General features: G+C 40.8%; 7 protein-coding genes across 14 annotated transcripts in view; 4 read left to right on the top strand and 3 right to left on the bottom strand.

Annotated features, from left to right (window-relative positions):
• Positions 1-12300, top strand: part of sick (sickie) — a 217878-nt gene extending 205578 nt beyond the window's left edge. For all 8 annotated transcript variants that reach the window (XM_064697641.1, XM_064697642.1, XM_064697648.1 and 5 more), the window contains 4 exons: positions 8491-10406; positions 10469-10724; positions 10791-11270; positions 11330-12300. In XM_064697641.1, the coding sequence (XP_064553711.1) occupies positions 8491-10406; positions 10469-10724; positions 10791-11270; positions 11330-11449 (2772 nt within the window). In that variant the 3' untranslated portion in view covers positions 11450-12300. The remainder of the gene's footprint in view (positions 1-8490; positions 10407-10468; positions 10725-10790; positions 11271-11329) is intronic.
• Positions 12301-13946: 1646 nt separating this feature from the next.
• Positions 13947-15216, top strand: LOC135439043 (cytochrome c oxidase subunit 4 isoform 1, mitochondrial). The gene is made up of 3 exons (XM_064697654.1): positions 13947-14033; positions 14461-14882; positions 14945-15216. Exons 2-3 carry the CDS (start codon positions 14471-14473, stop codon positions 15079-15081), a joined length of 549 nt encoding a protein of 182 aa, XP_064553724.1. The 5' UTR covers positions 13947-14033; positions 14461-14470; the 3' UTR covers positions 15082-15216.
• Positions 15217-16544: 1328 nt separating this feature from the next.
• On the bottom strand, positions 16545-17415 carry LOC135439377 (uncharacterized). Its single transcript, XM_064698099.1, has 2 exons — positions 17114-17415; positions 16545-17041 (listed from the first exon to the last, which is right to left on the bottom strand). Exons 1-2 carry the CDS (start codon positions 17129-17131, stop codon positions 16580-16582), a joined length of 480 nt encoding a protein of 159 aa, XP_064554169.1. The 5' UTR covers positions 17132-17415; the 3' UTR covers positions 16545-16579.
• Positions 17416-17659: 244 nt separating this feature from the next.
• On the top strand, positions 17660-18761 carry LOC135439375 (MAGE-like protein 2). The gene is made up of 2 exons (XM_064698098.1): positions 17660-17775; positions 17835-18761. Exons 1-2 carry the CDS (start codon positions 17746-17748, stop codon positions 18636-18638), a joined length of 834 nt encoding a protein of 277 aa, XP_064554168.1. The 5' UTR covers positions 17660-17745; the 3' UTR covers positions 18639-18761.
• Positions 18762-19220: 459 nt separating this feature from the next.
• LOC135439220 (uncharacterized) lies at positions 19221-20934 on the top strand. The gene is made up of 6 exons (XM_064697899.1): positions 19221-19351; positions 19413-19439; positions 19506-19634; positions 19721-19855; positions 20137-20277; positions 20341-20934. The coding sequence occupies exons 1-6, from the start codon at positions 19292-19294 to the stop codon at positions 20551-20553; spliced, it is 705 nt and encodes a 234-aa protein (XP_064553969.1). The 5' UTR covers positions 19221-19291; the 3' UTR covers positions 20554-20934.
• Positions 20935-20995: 61 nt separating this feature from the next.
• LOC135439221 (uncharacterized) lies at positions 20996-22327 on the bottom strand. The gene is made up of 2 exons (XM_064697901.1): positions 22201-22327; positions 20996-21631 (listed from the first exon to the last, which is right to left on the bottom strand). The coding sequence occupies exons 1-2, from the start codon at positions 22240-22242 to the stop codon at positions 21107-21109; spliced, it is 567 nt and encodes a 188-aa protein (XP_064553971.1). The 5' UTR covers positions 22243-22327; the 3' UTR covers positions 20996-21106.
• A 786-nt stretch (positions 22328-23113) lies between these two features.
• Hf (Helical Factor) lies at positions 23114-24314 on the bottom strand. Its single transcript, XM_064697898.1, has 2 exons — positions 24222-24314; positions 23114-24163 (listed from the first exon to the last, which is right to left on the bottom strand). Exons 1-2 carry the CDS (start codon positions 24285-24287, stop codon positions 23615-23617), a joined length of 615 nt encoding a protein of 204 aa, XP_064553968.1. The 5' UTR covers positions 24288-24314; the 3' UTR covers positions 23114-23614.
• Between the last annotated feature and the right edge of the window lie 1681 nt (positions 24315-25995).

The raw sequence follows: 25995 nt of genomic DNA, 5'->3' as shown, positions 1-25995 counted from the left end.
TACAGTAGTTCACGGGTTCAATTAGATCAAGTTGAATGTCAAATGCTGATTGCCTCTAATTGATAGCATTCCATAAGAAATCTACATATTTAGCAATAACCGAAGAGAATGCCATCATCAAGAGCTGACTGATGTGATTTTGATTGATCAATCGAACGCAATATGGGTCTATTAATTATTTTACATAGGTAAAAATTGGGCAATCAATTAACGGAAGACTTCAATTGAATGTCAAATTTTGCAAATTAATCAAAACGAATCGGTATACCTTGTAGTCAATGTAAATGAATAGAAGTAGGCATATGGAAGATAATAAACAGAAAAGTAATACGAGAATAAATAATAGATATAGATGTGTATATAAATAGTTGCCAATTAGTCAGACACTTACTCTTACTCTTAGTTGCAATAGTTTTTTGTTGAAATACAATCAACTATAAAAACGCAGCTGCCTTTTATAACAATTTAAAATAATTAACACGTTCACCTTAAACTCGCAATTAGTGCCAGTTATTTATTTATTGCAATCGAGTAAATCTGTCAACTTGAGCACTCTTTTAGTATATTCCAAGCTCTTCTTTTTCGCTGGTTCTAATGCAAGGCTGCTGCTCTAGTTTTTTAGCAGTAGCCCGACTGTATCTCAAATGTCTTGAGCAGCTTCATGCATAATTAAAAAATATATAAAAAAACTGCAAACAACGCCGACAAATGCCAACAAATTGGCAACCCAATGAATGGGTTGCAGCAGAGCTCGACTGAGCTTAAGTAACTCGTTAGTTTTTATCTTTTGGCATCGCTTATTAAAAACAATTTCTGATAAACGAGATGTGGCGATCGTGTATAGTGACAGGCGGCTGACCGACCGACGGCCTGTCTGCACATGCAACATATATATATATATACTTATATGCATTATTTGTATCTCATAGATACTCGTTATAATTGCCACAAGGCAGCCCGCTGAGCGCTCAGCGAATGACTGACTGACTGACTGAATGACTTACTGCCTGGCTGACTCTCTCTTAGCTTTTGGCGGCTTGTTTTTTGTCAAAGCCAACATGACAGCAACACCTGATCTATGCGCAGTTATTTGGTATCTATTTTGTTTCTTGTGGTATTTGGGTTTTTTTAACATGGTTTCTAAATTCTTGGCTGCAGTGGCAGCCTTTAATTTATGACAAATGCAATTTGTATCTGCTTAATTCATAAATATTTATTCGAACAAGCCAGGCCAGGCCTCGGTGCACAAAGAGTCACAGGTGTCTAAGCCGAAAAATAAAAAACAACAACGAAAAACGTAAATAAATAAACCGAAACCCAGCAGAGAAGAAAACCTGTTTGCAGTGCAGCTGAAACTCGTTTCGGTGCGCACTCTTAATAGAGAGAAAAAAGACAAAGACAAAGACTTCGACGCTGATGAAGCTGTTCAGAGGGTCCACATGTCGCAGGACGAGCGCGTCTGTTCGACAGTCTCCCCAAGGAAATCAGCGCTGGCAGCGAAAGCAAACTCAAACAAACTCGAGCAGCCCAACAAGACAACAAAACCAGAATCAAAACAAACAACAAACAACAATGGACAAACAGAACGTAGAAGAAGAAATTGAAGACCTGCGACTGCCCTTCCGATAAAAAGACGAATTAAGTTTTTACTCGAAATTTATAAATATTGAGAGCAGCACGCCGAAGATTGAATACACTTGACAAGATTTAATACCGAAGCTTGAATAATCTTCGCTATGAAGTGCATTTAAACAAACACATGATTTTGAAGAGAATATTTCTATAGGCTCGATATGATATAGTAGAACGATTTTATACCATTTTGCAGATATGTTAGCAGAAGTGACGTAATGTTGAGTTTGGACAAGACATAAAATTTTGCTTATATATAAGGAAGATATTAAAATGAATAAATACCAAGTTTGGTTAAAATATCTTAAAAAATAACTCTTTTTCATACATGATATATGTATGTGATATAGTTTTTCGATCCAGCTCATTCTGACACACATATGTACTGCATGCAGCAAAAAAGGGGATTGGATGTTGCTTTTAATAAAATATAACTCAGTATTTTTTGGTGTGCTTAACACGTTTCGTAAGAAAACTAGAATACTCTTAATAAGGGTATAAAAATCAAAGCATTAAAAACTGGTTGCTGGACTAAGGTCTGAGGTCTGAGGTCTGAGGTCTGAACTGTGCTGTCTGAGGTTTCTGCATCTTCATGATATTTATTTTTAACACACACACACACACAATCGAGTATGGATTACTTTTTGTTGTAATCCTGAACGTGTGTCTTTTGTGGCTTCCGGTCTTGAAATCGAATAATCAATAAAACAAAACAAAAACTGAACAATGCGCCCTTCAATGGACATTGATCGTGTCGCTCTTTAAGAAAAAAGACAACTCATTCCACAGGGGACGGGGGAATGGGTGCAAGGATGGAATGGGAACTAGGCTGTAAGTAAGAGATTTACATGTTTACTCATGTTGTTGTCTTTGGGGGGGAAATGGACTCAAATGGGAATCTTAAGAGATTGTAATTTAATGACTGGAGGGTCTTATAAATGGGTTTCGTGTCAAGTGGGGGGGATATCAGAGCTAAATGCACAAATTCAGAATTTTACGATTGAAGAAAATAGAAACATTTGATTTGAGTAGAAAACTCAATTGGAAATGAAATGAAAACTTCAAGTCTTACAAATAGCTAAGCACAACTCCTGAGTAATATCAGCCCAAAATCTGATTATTTTGCAGAGCAAATATTGTAAATATTTCGTTTCTTTGCTTAATTTGTTTTATCGATGCTGCCTGTACAAATTCTTGGCTTGAATTATATATTTGGGCTGCCTGTTATCTTATTAACTGGCAGTTAAGGAATCTGTTGTGCAAGACCAATCCTTAAAACCCCACAAGTAATTTATAATTAATGTCTACATATTTTGTGAAATGCAGCTGAAATTTACAATCTCTTTCTTTTCTTCTCATTGCAGGTAAGTGACCGAACTCAGATCAATTTCAAGCACACTTGGGGGTATCGTAAGTAGTTGTTCTGGCCATTAGCCGAATGGCAAATTTATCTAAGCCACAAATTTGTGCAATGCCGCGAAATTGCAAAGCGCAATCGCTGAGAAACGAGAATTGAGAACTTTGCAGCCATCGAGAGAAGTCTTGTGCAAATAATGGAAACTACAATCTTTGTCTTTCACCAGCCACTGTCCAGGGTTCCTCGCAGTCTCAGTTCGATCTCTGAGGCGGCTCAAGATCAAAGACAGCATGTGACTGTGACTGTGGTCCCGTGTGGGTCCGGCGTGTCTGTGGTGCCGTTTCTCTCACTTCGAGCATAATCCAACTGCCAGCAGCCCCTCTCTCTACCTCTTCATCTCCCTCTCTCTTTCGGACAAGATCTTAATGATGATTTGCTATTTCTGCCCCTGCTCGCAGCTCTGGCTGCCCAGTCGTAGCTCGTCCAAGTGGAAACGATGCGCATGTCGCATCTCTGGCTGAGTTCAGCTTTGGATACAGTCATCTCAGTCGTAAACAATCGCATTGGATTAGTTTGTTAATCAGTTTATTATGTGGCGGCAACTGTGTTGTGATCAGCTTGGCCAAAGGCAAACAGTTTTTGAGGCGTTGCCAAATAAAATGCAAAATAAACTAATCGGCAAATGGCAAAGGAAATCAATGAGAAATTCACAAATAAAGATATGTGAAGCCTTTCGAGAAATATTAATTAAAAGTCTGTCGAGACTTTATTAAATACAATATTCCATTTAATTTCAACTTGAGTTCTACTTTAAATACTTTTCAAATGCTTCAAACTCTTTGCTAGCACTGGCGATTAGTGTGAGGCCGATAAGATTAGAAAGTGTAATTACCAGAACTAATGCCCGCAAATATCTTATCTTATCTAATGCAGTGGCAACTTGCGATTATATATTGCGATATAAAATATATATACATATATATATCTTTAGATGAAGTGCCTGCACTTATCTACCCCATGCTGCACACTTAAAGAAAAGTATTTATTCCATTAACTTTGGCCATCTCTGAAAAACTACCTTTTAAATTTCCAGTCATAATTCGCAACAGAAATCAATCATATTAACTAGGAAGATGTCTATATCTTTGGCAGAGGGTCAAAGTGATTAGACCTCTGCACATTTTGCGACTTGAAGCAGCTGAAAAACCAAATGAAAAAAATTTAAAATTTGCAGCTGACTTGAACCTGCGACCTTCATTAATCATTAATTAGACGAACGCCCGCACTTGATGCCTGCCAGTGGCTGTCAAACTTTCACTGTGGCAATGCTTGGCAAATTTCCAATGTCACGCCCCCCACCGGCCTGCATAATAAATCCCAAAGCAGTGACAACTGCAACACATCCTTTGAAGCATCTCGGCCAAACAAATGTCAAGTGTAGATGCAGTTGCAATTGCTGCTGCTGCTGTTGTTGCTGTTGCCGGGGCATAAATCATTTGAAAAGGTCAAAGTGCACACGCCTACGTAGCATGTTGCTGCCAGAGGCAACACATGTGCGCCCGATGTCTGCAACAGCAATTGTCAAGTGGTTGTCGCGCTGCCGCAGCTCTTTCAACATGATTTATGCACGCCAGCAACATGAAACATTTGCTGTCGTTGTTTTGCCGGCGACCTACTTAAGCAGCTAGACACTAACTATGAAGCTAATCGAAGGCCGCTGCCTTATCAATAGTTGACTGTTATCTAAAGCTGATACGCATGCTATCAGCAACGGCGACGTGTTAAATGTGTTTCAGCAAAGTTGCTGACCAAAAACTAAAACCAAGTTGCCTAGTTGTTGCTGTTGCTGCGGTTGCTGCGGCTGCTGCTTTGGTTGTTGCTGCCATTGAACTTGAACTTTGTGCTGTGCTGTCTGCAAATTGCAAGCAATAAATTAGGCAGCAGCAACAATAGTAACAACAACAACAGCAACAGCTCACGCGCCAGCAACTCTGACAGTCGAATTTAAGTTGGCAACTTTTGTTGCTGCTGCTGATATTGCTGATGTTGCTGCTAAAGTTGTTTAGCATACGGAGCCCTACACAACTGACTTTCCATATGCCATTCACTCGCTGGTTCTACCCTCTCTCTCTCTCTCTCTCTGTCTGTCTGTGCCTTTCTCTCTCACTCACCCTCTCCCTTTTCGCTAACATTGCCAGCCGAGGCGTAACGCGTTTCTTTACGCTCCGTTGCCGTCGCTGTGCTAATGAAGTGCAGCAACAACAACAGCAGCAGCAACTGCAACTACAGCTGCAACATTAGCAACAATAGCAACATTGCAGACAGTTAGCCAAAGCCACACAGTTTGAGAGCAACTTCAAGAGTTGGAGTCAGCATGCAACAGTTGCCGCTAGAAGTTGCACAAATATATTGTTGTTCTATCTTGTGTCTGCTATTGTTGTTCTAAATGTTGCTGCTGCTGTTGTTTGCTGTTCATTTGATGCCCTTCCGTTTGTCGCTTTTCAATGCCAATTGCTTTCGTTTCTCTTGTTTCAGCAGTTTGGTCTTTAATTTTGTAGCTTGAAATCGCTATGCAATTTTTTCAGAGTTGCCAGAAAGTTGAATAGGTTGCCAGTTAGTAAAAAGTCTTGGCTTTAAACTCTTGAATATTATTCGCAATCTGCGCTACCCGCTGCTCTATAACTCAGTTTACGTTTACATTATCATCAAAATAATTAGCATGCGAGGCTCATTTTGGCGTTAGTCTGTGCCGACGTTGCCAGACTAATTAAATTATAATTTACGCTTTGCAGAACGTGCTCCAAACAACCTTTTCATTTTCGCCCATGCTTAGTCGCTTGAGCCACACATTAGAAAACCGAGTTCTCAGTTCCTAACACCCAAAAGCCAAGATCCTAGATAACCCTTTTTGAGGGAGTTGCCACATGCCACAAAACCAACTTGGCAACTTTTCACATTATTTCGTGGTGCCACATTTGTGCAGCCGCCTCACGTATATTCAGGTGAAACATAAAAATTGATTACAGTGCGTATGCGTAACACGTGAGACCACAAATGAGGTGCTTTACAGGTTAAAGCTAAGCTAAGCACAACTTGTGAAAAAGCAATTAAAGTCAGATATCAAACAATTTATCAAGATAGGTCTGTTTTGGAGCTAGGCGTGGGGTGGAGCGAGCTTATAGTAAAAACAGCAGCAAAAAAAAACGTTTAAAAATGAACTCAGCCTCAGTTGAACGGGCAATTTAAGCGCCGTCCTTGAACTCTGTAAACAAGTTGAGCTCTAGAAGTGGCCGATACTTTGTTTTGCTTTATTTTAAACTTATTTTTTCACTTAAAAGCCGCCATTTGTAGTTGTTGTCGCAGTTGTTGCCGTTGTTGAGCGTGTCGACTTGACTTAATTTGCATAAGCGGCACGCAAATTAAAATGTGAAACGTGTTAGATGCTTATCAATAAACGAAACATAGGCACGTAAGACGGTAGGGGAGATACGAGAGATACGAGCGTTACGAGTCGGTTTTGTTTAATAACCAACTAACTGCGATAGCATTTAGTCAGCTTTACTTAGCTTACGACAAAAATTCAAATTCTTCCCATTTAATTAACCGACTATCGATAGTCCAAAGACAACTGTGCGATGATATCATCCATGCATCATGTATTATTATTTATTTCCTATGAACTAACCGCACGCCAATGCTAATGTTACGATAATTAACAGCCAGATAAACTTGAGCTACAAAATTACTTGAGCATTCCTTACAGCTTATTGGGATATGTTCTGGTGCGAAAAGCAAAAAAAAATCAAGTTAGACACAAAATAAATTTCTATTTTGAAATAATATTCAAATAATTGACAGTACTCAATTATTAGGTAATCTTTCAACTTAATATTTCTGAGCAATTTAATTGCTGTAAACTATGCTTTCTTTGGCATACTTAAGTACTTTCCATAAATAATATTTCCAAGTTCAAATGACAATTTGAGATAATGAATAAGGGCATTCGGCTTGTTGCCCAACTCAATTACTTAATAAGTTCAACTGCAGATGCAACCCATTGGCATTGGTTGACTTCATTATTCACTTTCCCAACTCAAGACCTAATTCGCCCATTCATTCGTTGGCTATTGATGCCACTTCAGCATTAGTTGCTGCTGCTGCTGCTGCTGCTGCTTCCGCTCTTTTTCTTTTGCCTACCCTTGGCATGCCCTCACGTCTGGACAGCAAACTGCAATTACAACTTCCGCGCTGAGTCATATTAATACACATATATATCTAACTTGACTATACTCTGCTTGCAAAGTGAATAACAAGTATATTGGCTTTGTGCAAGGCTCGTTAAACTGACCTTCTATTTGCTCGTATAAACACAATCTTTAGAAAGCTATGGAACCTGGAGACTCCGAAGAGAACCTGGAGACTCATATAAACTGCTTAACTGACTTGGGATTACAGTTTAAGAGTCGCTTCTTCTATTATTCAGAGAGGGACAGAGAGTATTGTGCAGTCGACTGCTAAGTTCGTACTTGTTTTATACTTTAATAGCGCTCATTAACTTGAAACAGTTAGTCGCCTGCTCTGCTCTAAGCTTCCTTATGTTTCTTTCTGCGGGAATTAATGCCTTCACAAATGCTGCAACTCGCTGACAAAATGCGTGCCGCCAGCGCCCCGAATGACCCATCCGCAAGCGACAGCCATGGAGAGCGCGCCGGTCACGTCGCATCATAAAAAAACCATCCATGAACTTGCGGCCAGGCAACTGAGGAGCTGCCTGGAGCTGGGCACAGGTTCTAATGCTTGTTTATGGCGCAGGTGTCTGGCCAGTCTGTGCGGGGCTGTGTGGGTCTGTGCTATGAAGCAAGTTTTGAAAGAAGTTTTTAAAGCTGCGCTTAGAGGCTCAGGCATGAGGAGTCATGAGTCATGAGTCATCTCTGTCCAGGCCACCAGACACCAGTTGAGGAACCGCTTGCATATCAAGCAGGGCTTAAAATGCCATGCACGATTGTGACGTGCGGGTTGCATGCTAGTACTTGGCAGGGGGCGGAGCGGGGAACGGGCCACACAATTGTGATGATAAATTATTGATGCAGCAAGTATTCAATGCCCCCTCCCCCCACCTATTTACTCGCCTGAAACCAATTTCCGAATTAAATTCAAACCACAATTTTGAACTTTTCTTTTTAAAATAAATGCTAAAATGTAACTGAAAATCGCTTCACTAACAAAAAGTTGTTCTCAATTTTGATGATGTTCCTTTCTCTCTCTTTCTCTTGACAAACGAGAAATCGACGGTTCAAGCCCGACTTATATAAGATCAAAGTTGTTCAGTAGCCCAGTTATTGATTGCTATTAACAAGCGTAAAATCAAGGAATTTAATCATTCAATTCCTTTAACTCTTCACACTAATTTGTTTGAGTCGAGCCGAGCATGGCTTAAGTGTTAAGCCAAATGATGTATTTGTTTTATATAAACAAGAAACCTTCTACTCTCTATTTTGCAGGCCCATGTGGTATCCGCGTTCGAGCAGTCGCTAACCAACATGACAAATCGCCTGCAACAGCTGACTGCGACGGCGGAGCGTAAGGATGGGGAGCTGACAGACATGCGGCAGACGATTGAGCTGCTGCGCAAGCAGTCCATCCAGGCGGGCCTGACCACCGCGCACATGCAGAGCATGGGCGTACAGACGCAGGGCCAGAGCCAGAACGAGCTGATGCTGCAGCAGAAGCCGCCGCCAGTGCCCGTGGGCAATGCACGACCTGGAAATCCCAATGTCAACACAAATGGCAATGGCCTGGGTGTGGGTGTGGCCATGCAGCGACAGCACAGCACGGATTCGATGTGCTCGCTGAACTCGATCAGCTCGGGCTGCTCGGCGGCGCAGGATAAGAACAAGGCGAACAAGAAGAAGGGCTGGCTGCGCAGCAGTTTCACCAAGGCCTTCTCGCGCAATGCCAAAATCTCGAAGACGAGTCGCCATGTGGGACAGCACCATCAACAACAGCACGAGCACAGCTCCAGCAAAACGTCGCTGCCTAATGGACACGGACATGGACATGGACACGGGCACGGACACGGCGAGCCGCTGGGCTTGGCCGCCTTGGCCACGCATCCGGCACCACCGATGCCCGTGGCGAATGCGTCCAGCAAGCAGAGCAGCCCGGCCAAGACGGTAACGCTGATAGACAATGCCAAGCCCATCGATGCCATTGACCAGGAGGATCAGCATATGGTCGAGGATCTGAAGAAGCAGCTGCGCGAAAAGGATCTGGTGCTCACGGATATACGCTTGGAGGCGCTTAGCTCCGCCTCGCAGCTGGAGAGCCTCAAGGACATGATGAACAAGATGCGCGCCGAGATGATGTCGCTTAAGCAGAATAACGAGCGTCTCCAGAAACTGGTCACCAGTCGCTCCCTTGCCGGCTCCGAGGCTAGCCTCGGCCAGGCCATCAGCCCGAATGGCTCGCTGGGCGGTGGCGCCGGCGGCTCGGATGCCTCGCGTCGCTACTCACTGGCCGACGGCAATGCACGGCCACCCATGGAGCTGCCGCCACGTCTGACCGAGGAGCTGGAGGAGGATTGCATGCCGCCGGCACCTGCACCGGAGCCACCGCCACCGCCAGCACCCAGTGCAGCGTCCGGCACAGCGCCGCTAAGTCCGAACACGCACATCGATCTGACGCCACCGCCACCCGCGCTGGAGGCGGCACAGCTGGGCAGCCCGGTGCATATGGCCAGCACCGTCGAGGAGCTGCCTGATGTGTGCGACGGCAAGAAGATAGCGATTGCCTGCTACTTGGGCCAGCCCGAATCGTTTGCCAAGTACTGCGATGAGCTGCTCGAACTGGATGACTTCTATGCGAATGGCGCCATCATTGCCAGCCACGAGGCGGAGCAGTGCCAGGGCCAAGTCCAAGGACAGGGGCAGCAAGTGCAGCAGGGCGAGCGACAGGCATCTGGTACGAATGAGTTTATCATTGCCTGCACCTACATTTCGGGAAAAACGACCTGGCAGAATCTAGACTATATTGTTCGCAAGACCTTCAAGGATTATGTGGCACGCATTGATCCCGGCACCAATTTGGGCCTCAACACAGACTCGATTACATCGTATCATCTGGGCGAGGCGAAGCGTGGCCCTGAAATGGGCTTCCCGGAGCTGCTGCCCTGCGGCTATATTGTGGGCAATGTGAAGACCCTGTATATATGTTTACAGGGTGTCGGCAGTCTGGCTTTCGATAGCCTCATTCCGCGCAGCATTGTGCATCGATATATAAGCTTGCTGACGGAGCATCGGCGCTTAATCCTGTGCGGCCCCAGCGGCACGGGCAAATCCTATTTGGCGCGCCGCCTGGCCGAGTTTTTGGTGGCACGCGCGGGCCGTGGTAATCCATCGGAGGCCATCGCCACGTTCAAGTGAGTTCCTTTCACGTCTGTTTCTTTGTTCTCTGCTAATCAGTTTCTCGCTTTGCTTGCAGCGTGGACCACAAGACCTCCAAGGATCTGAGGCAATATCTGGGCCACATTGCTGAGCAGGCGGCCATTGCGAATGGCGTCTCGGAGCTGCCATCTGTGATCATATTGGACAATTTGCATCATGCCTCCGCGCTAGGGGATGTCTTCTCGTGCCTGCTCAGCGCCGGGCCGGCCACCAAGCTGCCCTGTATTATTGGCACCATGTCGCAGGCCACCTGCAACACCACCAATCTGCAGCTGCATCACAACTTCCGCTGGGTAGGCAATCCATCTATTTTAAGCCAGGTCTGGTCCAAGAAGCTTATCCATTTGCTCACTTAACAGGTACTCACGGCCAACCACATGGAGCCGGTCAAGGGCTTCCTCGGTCGCTTTTTGCGCCGTCGCCTGTTCCAATTGGAGCTGCAGACGCAGCATGCGCAGTCCGAGCTTGCCGCGGTACTCGCCTGGCTGCCATCCGTTTGGCAGCACATCAATCGCTTCCTCGAGGTGCACAGCTCCAGTGATGTGACCATTGGACCGCGCCTGTTTCTCTCCTGCCCGCTGGACCTAAAGGACTCGCAGGTGTGGTTCACAGATATCTGGAACTATCATCTGTCGCCCTATCTGATCGAGGCGGTGCGCGAGGGCGTGCAGCTTTATGGGCGACGCGGTGGCGCCTGGAACGATCCCTCGGTCTTCATACGCAACTCATATCCCTGGCCCTATGGACCCGATTCGGTGCCGCCGCTGCGTCAGATTAATGCCGAGGATGTCGGCCTGGAGGGCGTGGCTCTCAGCAATGGCGAGCAACAGGATCCATTGGTAACTATTTTGGCTAAACTCTCTTAAAAACTTGTGTTGATTTCTATCCAATTTTATAGCTAAACATGCTGATGCGTCTGCAGGAGGCAGCCAACTACTCGGAGACACAGGATCAGGAATCAGACTGTGCCAGCCTGGACTCTAATGTAACACCAGACAGCTCGGCGGGCGCCGAGTAGTGCGTCCCTTCCCAGATCTTAACTTCTTACATGCCAAATTAGTTGTTTTTTTGTTTGCGTTGCAACTGAGCGCCTTTGGAAACTGTCCCACACCCTCGCACACACACACACACTCCCACACACATCCCACAAAGGAAATTTCTTGCACTACTTTCGCATACGAGTTCAAAAGCAGTTTCAAGAGTTTTCCATTTGCACAAAACCAATAAACTATCAACCTACACTCTGAGAAAATATGTAAATTAAGTACTCGAAATCTTGGCTAAATCAGCCAAGGCTGAAATTCCTGAATTTTTTGTAAATCCAAATCGCAAAAATACAAAAGTCAACTACAGTAATCAATCTATTGCCAATTCGAAGTATAAATAGTTGGTATTTAAATCAAGCATATTTACGTCAATATTGAAATCAAGAATGTTCAAGAATTATAAAGAACAAATCCGTATAAGTTCTATCTTATTCATAATAGAATTAAAAAAGATATTTCTCTGAGTGTATCATCTTCTCTTATTCTCTCTCTCTCTCTCTCTTTCGTTGTCTCCAATGTAGAATTGCACTTTTTAGCGCACTTGTTAAAAATGCAAATTTCCAACATCAGTAAACCATAAATAAAGAAATCATCCATCTATATTCATAAAATCTGGTAACCATTTGCGTTAGCTCAGCGCAGGCCAAAGACAAAAAATAAATTGAAAAAGAAAGCCCAACATATAATGTTAAAGAATTGCTAAAGAAAAAACAGCACACTTTTTGTATATAGAAAACCAAAAACAACCCTAACTACATTTAAGTAACAAACTCTACGACGGTATCAACATTTTATACCCAAACAAAATATCGATAAACAAAAAGGGAAACCTATTGTAAATGTAGCCCTAAGTTTTTGCTACTACCAATATTTACAAGATGTACATTTAAAGGAAAAAGCTTTCACTTTAGTTTAATTATTTGCATAATTATTATTAAATATTGTTACAAACATATTGCATATTTATAAAAACAATAACTATTTAAACAATTTATTATGCCATACAGCGCTTAACCACAGCAGCAGCATAAATGCGAGAAATCAAATACGTAATACCCCCAACAATCCCCCAAAATAACAAATAGCAAAATTAACAAGCATGACGTCTAAAGCAAAAAGATGAAGAAGAAGAGCAACAACAACAACAACAACAACAGCAAAACTAACAGCTAAAATACATATTTATATATAAATAACAATATTGCAATTATATGTCCTGTCTCTGTCTAATTTAACTGTGTACATTTATGAGATGTGAATCAAATCAAAATCAAATAAATTAAAATACATATAATAAATTATATAAATATATTGCATTTTTTTTAAATGGGAGCCCTTTGACGCCATCTAATGGCCAGCAGGAGAAACATGCTTGACAATCAAATATTAGAAGTAAAATAAATTGTAAAATAAATTGAATTAATGAGAGCCATCTATGAGCATCATCTAATGGTTAGCAGCACAAACTTGATAATACAATATTTTAAAGCATACTATAGGGCTGCAATATAAATGAAATTCAACACGAATAAATTTGGAAACTGCAAAGTACGCCATCTATTGGCCCGCATCAGAGACATGCTTGAAAAGTATTAATTAAAAGCATGCTAAAGGGCTGCAATATAATTATTTTTTTTAAAGGAAATCATTTTAATATCGGTTATGGTATTTTTTCCATTTTATATAGCAACGCGCGTTCCCCTGAATTCGAATGAATCGATTTTCAAAATTCACTTTTTATACCCTATTACAAGTTGAATAGGAAATGGCCGTGTCGAATCAGACTCAAACACCTTCCATATGGACTTTTGCTATCGAATGGTGTTCTTGTATGAACTTCTATTCTTTCAGATGTCATGATCAAAATTGGCAATTACCTTCCTTACTATGCTCACATATTGGTAAAATTGTTTAAGCATCGGACTACTATATAATATTGCTCCTACAGAAATAATCATCAAAAGATTTAGTCTTGATGTGAAAGCACCGTTAGAAATAAATCGCACATACATTTAAAATCGATGTTGACCGATTTTAGAAAAAACGGATGCAAGTAATTTAATATTAAAAAATGTCATATGGTAAAGAGCAACTTACCCCATATCCCACTTGGTTTCTCTGTCCCATTTAGTCTCTGGGAAAAACGATTGGGCTGCCTGTAAAAATATAAATAAAAATTATATATCTAAAACTATTACATCTTATTTCACTCTCTTTTGACTTTTCTATGAAAATACAAAAGAATAAATAAATAAAATAAAGCACATTGATACACGTGAATTTTACTCATTTCTATTTAAACTTCGTAGCTACTCTAAAATTTTGTTGCATTTTGAATATCTTTTCACAGCAATTTGAAAAATGCGCCAAACGCATATTATCGTGACAACGATATGTCGCAGATGATAGATTTTAACAATATATCGATATTTTCGAGCCAATAAATAAATAAATCGTCGGCGATGGTTTCATTCCAATTATTCGTTCATATGAACTTATTCCTAACAAGCCGATAACAAAGTCTATCCAGAACAAGCCGTGCCGTCTACAGATTTGGTAATTTGTGATATAGTTTATAAAAAATAAGTTTACTTTTGTGCAGTATATTTGAATTCCTTTGAAATGTTTGTAAAAAATAACAGAATGTTGAGCGCTGAATGCAGCGGCGGCTGTACATTTTCTGAGGACAGCCTTTGAAAATTGTGTGAAAAAATGTCCGATTACACAACAAATGCCACAAGGCGTACGAGAGCAATGAAAAATGGCAAATATATGCGCTGGAGGCGTTGTACTAAAAGTATAAATAATATTTAATAAGTAGCTGCAGTGGCAGAAGCGGCTGCAACTGATTAAATATTTATTTTATCGTGCACGTAGCCTGTGCAGGTGTTACATAACCTCATATGCGTCACCCCCGCGCCCCTCTATAACCATGCCTATCGCGAAATAAACCAATGCTAAAAACTGAACTCTATCGTTGCAGCTCTGAAACTATGGCTCTTAGACTAATCAACAGCGCTATACGTCGCCAGCTCGCTGCGCAGTTGCCGCGCAATGCGCAGGTAGGCAGCGTTGCCTCGATTCACACCTTGGACAAAATTGGCAAACGTGAAATTGTGGGCTATGGCTGGAACGGCACAGCCAGCTATGCAGATCGGGTTGATTATCCCATGCCCGCTGTGCGCTTCCGCGAGCCCAACAATGAGATCAACGCTCTGCGCACCAAGGAGCAGGGCGACTGGAAGAAGTTGAGCCCGCAGGAGATCAAGGCCCTCTACCGTGCAAGTTTCTGCCAGACAATTGCCGAGGTGCAAGCCAGCACTGGCGAATGGAAGATGCATTTGGGCGTGGCCCTGGTCTTTACCGCCGCAGCTATTTGGATTGCCGTGTTGATGAACCTGTTCGGTAAGCGAGTCTGGCTATATGGAGTAAGCGAGGTGTACCTAATAAACTAATTCTTATTGCAGTCTACGATGAACTGCCCATTACATTTGATGAGGAGCACCAGAAGGCGCAGCTGAAGCGTATGATCGATCTGGAGATCAATCCAGTCACCGGCTTGACCTCCAAGTGGGACTACGAGAACAACAAGTGGAAGAACTAAACGCAGTCCACAGTAGAATGCAATTCCATGTTGTAAAGTAATTAAGCGAAAAGTGAGGCGACGTCTATGTTTAAGTGGCCACAAGCAAAATAATAGTTGAAATTAAAATAATGGCCGCTGCCAAACCCAAAAACACTTGTGAAGTTTTCTTTTCGATACATACAAAAGAAGTACTTGAAGAGAACTCACCTGGCTGCCATCCTTTCCATATTTATATACTTATGTATGTATTACGATATATAGGAACAGCAGCAGTATACAATTGACATAACTGAATATATAATTCTCTTACTTTTATCCATTTTGTGCCTTATGCATTTCGCATTTACAGTTAGATTTCGTGCGGAGGTCGATGCAGAATGTGAGGCCGCATATGACGTGAGCGAACTTCGGGCTGCTAAACAGAGCTTTGATTGGATCCGGCGACAGGTAACTTGGCAATACACTGCGCGTAACTAATGCCCTTTTTAGCAGTTGAATGCAGTCGTGTAAATTAAGAATGTTTTGCTCACTGTTTCACTATCTATATACGCGGACCAATTTGAAGCTACGTGAAGTTGGTTGCGCTTGATGAAAACAATGCGCTCTCTAAGCAAAGCTTAAAGCTTCTCGAATTCACAGTTCCCAAAGCGCCACCTTAAGGCAAGAACCCAAAGCTTTTGCCGACATAAATTTGATAGTTTTCACTGCATGTTCTTTTTTAAATAGATAGGTGGTGTTTTTTTTTTATGTATTTAAGCCAGACGGGGGAAGTCATCTGTTGTCGTATGTGTCATTAAGCCAGAACTGTTGCTGTGCGTGCAAACTGAGTGAATAGAGAGAAATCAATTATTTCAGACGAGCCACCTCTTGGCATTGAAACAAAGCTTGGACTGTTCGTGAAAATTAACTAAATTAATTCATATATAAATTTATTCATGTTAAGTACGGAAAACTTTTGTGTTTATTAAATACGTTATGTATTCCTTTGCATTTATTAAGCCATAGTGTTAGATATGTTGCAGTGTGTGCAAATGAAGTTAAAAGAAAGTTTATTTACTTAAGCTCAAGGCGAGAAGCCACCTGTTGGCGTTAAACCAAAGTGTAAATGTAATTATTTATGTATGTATAAGGCGTGGAAACGGTTCTTTGAATATCGAGAATGTCTATTTGTTTGCATTTATTAAGTCATTGCTGTAATCGTGCATGAAGATCTCAGGCAATGCACGCGACCTTGTTAATTATAAATATTTAAAATCGTTAATTTGTTTTATAATGCAAATTTTTTTTATAGCCCGGCCCGTACTTGATATGATGAAACGCACGCCGTGTTCATCACTCTCTTGGTCCTCTGCAGTACCTTCGATACCTTTTTTACGCTCCCCAACTGCTGCTGTACCCATAGATCTGAGCTGCCAGCTTGGCTCGCACTAATTGCATTTGTTTTCGGCCCAGAAAGTCTAATCAAGAAGTGCACGCCGCAGTAGCCGTATACAGGGTGTTTTTATTAATTGTAATTCTAATTGATATTGCCAGGCTTTGCTGTCTTTTTGAATTTATCATTCCAGTGCGCCCAGTGAGGCTCGCGTTTCAGATTGTGGAAGCCATCGTGTGCCTTGACATGCCGAAGGCCGTGCTTGTGCTTACCCGGCTTCGCAAACGGAAAGCCGCCATTCTCCTTGGGTTCAAGTGTGGCCAGATCTATTAATTTGGTGGTTTCGGTCGTCAGCACCGTTTTTGCCGGCGAGATAGTTGTTTCAGGCAGGTATTCTGTCGTTGATGGTTCCTGATTTTCTGGCGTTGGGGGTATTGTCTGTATCGTCGTTTGTTTGTTTCGTGCTGAAATTTGCGGCTGCAAAATCGCTTGTGGTGTCCACGTGATGGTCTGTGGTGGTGCCGTGGACACCTTCCATTGATGAAAGAGATATGTAACTTCTGTGTCTACAGCAGCTACTGCAGCCAGCAACACGAGCATGGCATGCTGTAAAGAACGTGGACAAGAGCCGTGGACTATTTTAATGCACATTCTTCTCAGCAAGGAGAGTCATCTTACCGGCTTGGTTCTGGACATGTTAACGCTCCGTCGGTTGCCCTTGAAAAAAACCAAACACCGATGGGTTTTTCTCCTTTTATAGCGGAGCCATTATGGGGTTCTACGCATGTAATTGATTCGAGCAGCTGCCTGATTTTATGAGCACAGCCAATGCTGTGAATGGTTCTTCAAAGCCCCTCCTGATTTGATATAGTTCTGAACGGGCAATTCCCAGCGGCCCATGCCCCAATAGGCACAATACCTTTTGCCGAATAGCCGAGTTTCTTACTAAAATCTACTGCTATATAGATTAATTACACTGTGCAACACAATTTCGGAACCTACATTTCTCTATGATATGGGTTGATGATCTAAAACCGATCCAATGTAAAGAAAATTGATCTATTAATGGAAAAGTTGCAAATCGCAATTACGTTATCGAGTATTAAACCAGTATTTTTATTCTGTTCTGGTACACATGTATACAGGTTCTTTGAATCACAGTGTGATTGGAAATAATCTATTAATTGTCTGGTCTGCCCTCTGTTTAATAAATTTGTGGGCGATGAGCTATGTGGGGACTATAAAAAGCCAGCGCCAGCTCTGTTCCGGCCAACAGTTGGCAACTAACACTTGGGCTAAGATCATCTAATATGCATATCAAGCTATTGCTAATCAGCCAGGTAAGACTTACTTTTTCTTCTATGAGCGCAGTGACTGACTGAAGCTAACTTTTGCGCAGCTATTGGCGTTCAGCTGCGCGCAGATTTGGGCCAATGACGCGTCGGTCCATACTGATGAGGAAACCCTTGACGATGTGCACCTGCCACACCCGACAACAACAACTCTGCCTGAGCCGGAGCTTGATGAAAAAGCAACCGCACGTCCCGATAATGGAATCAATAAATTGGATGAAGGCTTAGATGTAATTAACAAAGGAACTGCTCTTCCGGAGACTACAATTCAACCTATTGAGAGCACATCTCCCACAACGACGACAACAACAACAACCACTGAGCCTCAAAAGAAAGCAGGCTTGCCTCCTATGCAGCCACAGGCTTATCCACATCCATATGGACATCCGTATCCTTATCCTTATCCCTATCCTCATCCTCATCCTCATCCCTATCCTCATCCTGAGCCCAAAGCCACCTCGGAGAGCTCCATGCCTGAACCCGGCGTACCTAGCTATCATGGCTATCCCTATCCCAGCTACCCGATCCTGCGGCCACCCTACTCTCCCTACGGCGCACCCTATGGCGTTTTCCGTCAACCTGGACGTGTACCTCAGTACCCAGGCTTTGCACCTGGTCTGGGCTACGGCAACAGCGACAGCGACAGCGCTGAGAAACCTAAGTCCGCCGAGACTGATGAGACCCCCAAGAGCATGGAACAGTCAACGGAGCAGGGCCCCAAGTTGCCTGCAGAGCATCCCAGCTATGGTTACCCGCCTGTCTACGTGATCCAACGGCGTCCACTGGTGCCCAGTTACCCCTACGCAAGCCCGGCACGCGGATACGGCTCTCCCTACGGCTACGGCGGCTAGTCAAACTAATAAATAAGAAAAAATAATACTAGCTTGATTGCAAGCAATCGTGTACAATAAATTAAAAACAATGTAAAATGTCTATCTTCGTATGCCGAATATTAAATACTCTTGAAAACACAACTTTAATACAAGGCTTGTAATTGGAAAGTTTGGCCAGACATCAAAAACGAAAAAAAAGCGTACTAATTCATTTACTTATTGTTCCTATGACAGAAATACGTGATCCGATCAGGCCCATCTCGTAAGTAAGAAAATTATAAGCTCAGCTAGTTCGTGTTAAGACTAAATAGATATACTTATATGGAAACAGACAGAGGCTCTTGAAGCTTTGATCGAGAATATATAAGAACAAATTTTGCATCGAAATCATAATACCATTTGCCAGAGTATAATATAATGAAGATGCATAGAAAAGTATCATTATAAAGTGTGCGTGCGTGCTATATAGTATATAGTATTTAAAAAACATTCATTACAAGTCGTGGTTTTGCCCGCCTGCAATGACGATAACCCCGAGCACCGATTCTCACACCTCGTGCGATTCCCGTCAAACGTGTTAGTCGTTAGTCATTTCGATAGAAGCTGGAGCTGCCTCCTAAACGCTCTGGTCATATTGCTGCCAGCTGCTCAGAGATCGAGACGTTTCGGAAATGGCGCTTCAGTTGCTTCATGTGATCAGCCTCATCGGCTGCCTGCTAATTGGCCTGGCGGTAAGTTACCTGCGGCAGTACTATTTATGACTGTTTATAATTATATCCGAATTCTTTGCAGTTCTGCCAAAGTGCTTCAGTGGAGCGGGTAAGCATTTCGCTATGCTAATTGATAATATTTTCTATAAGTTCGCTATGATTCTTTGTTCATTAGGCACGCATTAAAAGAGATACACGCAATATTCCATCGGATCAGTTTAAGCCCCTAGAGAGCTCCGCAAATACTGATCAGAATGCAACAACAGTACCCCAGCGTACAAACTTTGAGGATAGTTTCTCAGTGGTGTGTTCTATTATATATAACAACCTATCGTATTGATAATGTATATGCTTATATGTATATACCACTTACATGCTTCGTCTTTACAGCACACAAAGGCAAAGGCGCGAGTCTTGACGGATCCCACATCCCAGGAAGAAGACGACGACGCAGACGAACCGAGGTTTCCCGATCCAAGTCGTTTCAATTATCGCATTCCTATCCCTTCCAGTCAATTCCGCTCGGTATGTTGTCTGTAACTATAACAAAAGTAACATAGTTGAAATTGTTCGACTAAAACTATTGAAAATCTATTCATTAATAACTTCAGTTATCCGATCGTTATAGACTATCGAATTTACTTTTTTTTTTTTTTTTAATTTTAACGTGTATATATATAAATAGTTAAATATGATCTTGACCTGTGAGTTATATAGAGAAACCTTATTTGCACATATAGACTATGGGATAGACCTACTGAGATGAGCAATATTATCTAACTAATATATATATCTCATTTTTACAGACAAACTTAGACACTTCATTTAACACGAACGTTGGACCATTTGTCGGTGGCCGTCGTATCAGTGGTTCTTCTGGTTTTGGTCCTCCTGGTTTTGGTGACAGTGGACCACGCTTTAGTTCAATGCCTCTGAGCATTCAATCGGTATGTATCTTAAATCCTTATGTTAATCGGTGCCAATATAAATACAATATAATTTTTAAATAGAGTGCTCCGTTCATACCAACGAATACCGGATTCTCTTCCTTCGGTGGCCCTGGCTTCGGTGGCCCTGGCTTCGGTGGTGGCTCTTCCAATAATTTTTATCGCTCGGAATCGTATAGCTTTAATTCAGATGGCATGGGGCCACCGCAAGTTCAGCAAAGTGTGTACGACTCTCGCTTGGGACATGGCATAACTAGTCGGAATTTTAAAAAATAGAGTTTCCACGCACTCAATTTTCCAACATTTTTAAAATTCTTGAAATACTCAGTGTTAAAATAAGTCGCAGATTATATATAGATTGATAGCCTAGCTGATAGGAATTAGAAATCATATCCGCATTTTTTAATACAACAACAAGGTCAAAATCCATAAATAAATAATCGCAAATTAAACGGAAATAATAATATATATGTTTTGATTTAAGTACTTAGAATACTTATTTTACTGCAGGCAAGAACAAAAACATTTTGGTTTTAAATCAATTATACGTTGACAAAATCCGGCTATGGCCGGGAAATGAAATCTTTATTTTAAGACTTTTTATTTGATGAACAAACTCCGGAAAAGAAGACTACAATACATGAATTAATCTAATAATTTAGTACTTTTCTTGTTAAAGTATTGTGTACTTAATTTAATTTCAAAAATTCATACATAATTGAAAAACATTCAAGAACAAAATTGAGACCATTTAATAACCATTAAAATAAAATATTAAATACTTGTGTGTGTGCAAACTACACAGATACACTTAAGACATAAAGCTAGCCTAACAATCTATATTTTCGAAAACCTCCGGAAACATTAAAAATTTGCGCTCAATATCTTTTTCGGCATGGAATTCAGTAAACCATGTTGGCATCTCCGAGTCCTTGGCGTTCTGCCTTTTTAGATAGGCCTCGACATGGTATTCAGTTCGTTCCATAAAGGTTCGTAATTGCTTCTCCAGATTTCTCTCGAACGTGTCGAAGCCATATTGACGCAATAGCTTGACAACAAGAACCTCACTATCATCCTGTTCCAGGCTAACATCATCCAGATCGAGAAGCTCCACTAGCTCTTCTAGCAAATCCTCCAATTCTCCAGAATCAACAGCATGCCTTGTGCCATCTATAAATTCTGCAAACTGTTCCAACGTAATTCGATCGATATCACTTAATTCCAACAGCTCCGCATTATCGATAACACGCTGCAGCAACTCAGCGCCCTCGTTTAGTGTCTTCTTGGTAAATGAAGTGATCTCCAAAGCCAAAACGGTTCCGAGCTTCTCGCAGGGCGTGATTGGACTGGTGTACTATGTAAGAATTATTGAAATATTTAATTTTTACCGAAAAGAGATACTTTGAGAAGGTGGGGCAGAGCAAGTCTACATGCGCAATTCAATTGTTTGGGTTTTCAGTTTCTGACAAACATTAAGCGTAAATTGGTAATACGGACGGGAAGCCCACTATTTTTGTTTTGTTTTGCCATTTGAAATGTTGTTTACACAAAAGCTAAGTCGTTTCTTTAAATAGCACCACAACTTGTTGATTTTGTCGTGAAGATGAGGCTTTGTGTCCCGTGCGATGATGTGTGCTTAAATTTTGTAAGCACAAATAAATAATTTTCAATAGGGGTTACCCCAACAATTTCTGATTGTCGAAAAGTTTGTTAATCGTTTATATATCAATGCTTAATTTAATTTTATGTTATCTGATTTTGAGCAGGTAAGTAATATTCCCATTAGTCATTTGGTTGGTCTTATAATATTATATTAGTAACAAATTTCAATAATTATTTTTTAATTGGCAATGGAATGTGTTCCATAGTTATGTTTTGAATTGTCGATGCTTTTTATTTTAGAACGTTATCCACTTAGCTTACCGCTGACTGCAGGACTGAAAGGAGAAGCACAAGACGCCACATGATTGCAGCTTTAGAATACTGTGTTGTTCTGTTCCTGCTGCACTTGCCTCTTATAGGCGCTAACAATGTGCGGTTCGGGCTATTAATCGTGGGATCGCTGGGACCTGGCACTCTATAATCAGTTTATTCAATTCGCTTGCCGTGATAAGAACGTTTAGTTAGTAAAATGTTGAATGCTCGATCGTTCATCATAGTTTTCCTGCTGCTGGGCGTATGTTCTATGACACGCTTTTTAAATATAATAAATACCAATTTCTCAGTAATTATAATAGATGTCAGTTGCGCTACCTGCTCGGGAGAGCTTTCAGGAGTTGCGTAAGCTACTGAGACAGCAACAGCAGGATGAGCAGCAGCTCAAAGCGAAGCAATTTAATGAGGATATTCTCTTGTGGGCCCAGTCCCTGGAACAACTGGGTCTGAAATTTATGGCATTCGTGGAACAGTGCCGCCTACGCGGCAGTCGCTGCGGCCAGCGGCTGGTGCAGCGTCATCTGCGATCCCTGAGACGCGGCTACAGCGATCTGCGCGCTCAACTGGATACCCTAGAGATTAACTACGTTGGCAAGATAAGCGACGAGGAGCTATTGACGCCCACATTGCGGGCGGTAAGGCAAGTGCTGCAGCAATACGACAGCATGCTGAGGCTGGTAAATACAGAGGTCTATAAGTTAGTCAACCAATAGAGCTGGGACTCAAACATATATTATATATATATATATATATATATATATATAATGTATCTAGCTATAGTTAAGTAATAAAATCTTACTATAATAGACAACAAGGTTCACACGATCAGGGCTATACTTAAATATAATAGCTACCTGCTGAGGGACTGGGAAATAAAACAGTAAATTAGAAACTTTATAAATACTTTTCTATATGATGTTTATATGATGATTTTACAGCATGTCGTTTATGCTTTTATACATAAATTTGATTTCCGGCAGATTGTTTTTATAGAAGCAATATATATAAATATATATTTAAATTATTATTTTATTTGCGATCTATCCTGCTTATCATAATGAGCGAGACTTTGAGTATAATCAAAATTATATTGTAATCGGTGTCTGATAATATGTTGGTAATATGCTAGGAACATAATGAAAATCGCATTTAACACGATATTTTTTTAATCTACAAGATTTTTACATTACACCGATTGTGCCAATGGGAGTTGTATGATATAGAGATCCAATCTGTCCAACTCCGACTTCAGCTACAGCAAAAAAAAAACTTCAAGTATGTTCTTCAAATCAACTCGGCTGTTGATCAGGAATATATATACTTTGTGATATAGAATAGAAACTTTGTAGGTAGTTAAAAATTATACAAAAAAAAAACATTTTCTACGCATATTCTTTGATTATTATGGTAAAGTTGCTTGTAATGCTTGTGTAATGCCCTCTACTAAGCCCCTTGCCTGCCGCATATAGTCCATCAATTGTAGCTCTGGCACCTGATGTTGCAGTTTCTGTGGAAACTCTAAGAAGGCCAGCACGATACTATTTCCAGTTTCCTGTTGCCAGCGCGATACATTTCGTATTAGTTCGACTTTGGTCTGTTCACTGGTTGCAAAGTATTTCAGCAATTCCAACCGAACTTTGACGAAAAAGTTTCGTATACAGATCTTCTCGCCCGGCAGCACCTGCAGCAACAGCTGGTCTGGCTGTGCTCGTTCGAACAGGGAGCTATTGATCAGGGCAAATATAAAGTATGCGCTGCTATAGTAACTCTCAGTGTCCACAATCTTGTCGAGCTCATCAAAATATTGCCTATCAATGGCATTGCTATCGTTTAAATGGCTCAGTCTTGCCCGGGCGTCAGCCAAGCTGGTCTGCAACACCTCATTGTAGAGCCGTTCAATCTCTTTCACGGTCAAGGAAACTGTGCTAGCCGCACTCGCATCGCCTGTGCTCTGAATAAAATGAAATGTTTTATTAGTTAGGTAACACTTGGAATGTGACTCGACTTACCAGACTGATAAGGCCAACGCAGATAAGCAGAGCCAGCCACTGAGAGATTGAGATGCTGCCGTTCATGTTTGCCTTAAGCTTGACACTGAGAAACTGGGGAGCTGGGAAGTAAGCCTAGTCAGTGTCAGTCTCTATACCCTTACAGTAGGTATATCTACTTTGTAACGAAATGCGTATCCCCTTAAGAAGACTTCATAAAGTATATATATTTGTGATTCGTCTTTTTGTTTCAGTTGTATCGGAATTGACCAGCAAAATTATTATTAGCATTAAATTAATATAAAATATAGCCCCAATAGAAATATAAATATCGCAGAGCTGATGTAAGGGTATTTAATCTGCGGCACAGCGAAAACAGCTTCTCTTTCCCATCAATTATTACAAATAACTCATATAGTGTGAGTGTGTTAGTTAAGTTTAGCTTTTATTAAGCACTTCAGCCAAGCCAGTAATAAAAAGAATATTTTACATAATAATTCAAATTTGTAAAATGAGCAAAATTTCAAAAGTATTTGCTATAAATTTGGGTTATACTTATCATAAATAGGTAATTAGTTAATAAAGCTAACTAGAAAAAGAAATTAGTGCAGCTCTGTTGTATATATATTTATATGCTTATATACGTATGGTTTTTACGTTATATACACTTATTAACTATAATATATAAGTTAATGAATAAATTGTGTACCAAATGGCTTGCTTATTTCGATTATTACTTTAGGTTTATTTAAGTTACATTTTTATTTAACAATCTATTCATCAGTTAGCACAGAAGTGGAGAATATTTTGTACGAACAGCTCTTATTCTATTATTAATCCCAAACAAAAAATGCAGAAACTGCAAACTTTTGCAGAGAATAATAAAAAACTAGTTAGAATAATAAAAGCTACATATTCAGCAATGCGAAAAATTATAGAAGTTGTAATGATATAACAAGCGTCCCATAAAAATTTCATATTTAAATCTTATTTAGAGTTCTCCATACTAAGGTCTGAATGCTTTGGCATATAAATATACATACACATACATATATTTTAACTGATATAATTTAAAGTATTTAACCTACGCGAATCTTAAAGCTATATAAATACATATATTCCACTACAATATTTTTGTTTAACCATTGATTTGCAGTAATTGTAAACACTTAGCTTATATTCAGAATAATACGCTTTACGCATCTGAGTACATTGAGTACATTCAAAATGCTTTTGTACTCGTCTTGACAAACTGACAAACAATTTGAATTCGAGTGCTAAATTGACCGGGGAATTGAGTTGATTGCTTAAATCGAATTCAACTGACATTGAGATTACGTATTTAAGATGTTGCATATTGTACGAGTAGTTCAATTGATTGCATAAAACCCTTTCAAAATGTGAAACAGTTTATCTTAGGTACAACATCAATAACAATGTTTTAGGTACTTTTTTTTCGTTTGAAACTGGGATAACATACGATATATATATATATGCATATATCGGTCTATATAGAAATACTTAGATATTGACGCCGCTTGAGCATTGTACTTTGAGTTGTTTTTAGTTGAGATTTGTTGCAGCCGTGTTTATGGATATTAAAGGCTCTTATATATATTTATATATATCTATGTTCGTATAATATATCTGACTTACATATAATGCCTAACACATACACATAAAGTATATATAGTTATATATTCTTGAATATGCTTAATCGCTGCAAGGTACACATGACGTTTTAACTTTATAAAGCACACGGCTTCAAAGTTATTAACAATTTTTTAAAACAATT

The sequence above is a fragment of the Drosophila montana genome, unplaced genomic scaffold (assembly GCF_035044405.1).
Source record: "Drosophila montana isolate Dmon_TW-CO22-7 unplaced genomic scaffold, ASM3504440v1 contig_402_1, whole genome shotgun sequence".
Lineage (NCBI taxonomy): Eukaryota > Metazoa > Arthropoda > Insecta > Diptera > Drosophilidae > Drosophila > Drosophila montana.
This window is presented reverse-complemented; position numbering and strand designations above follow the sequence as displayed.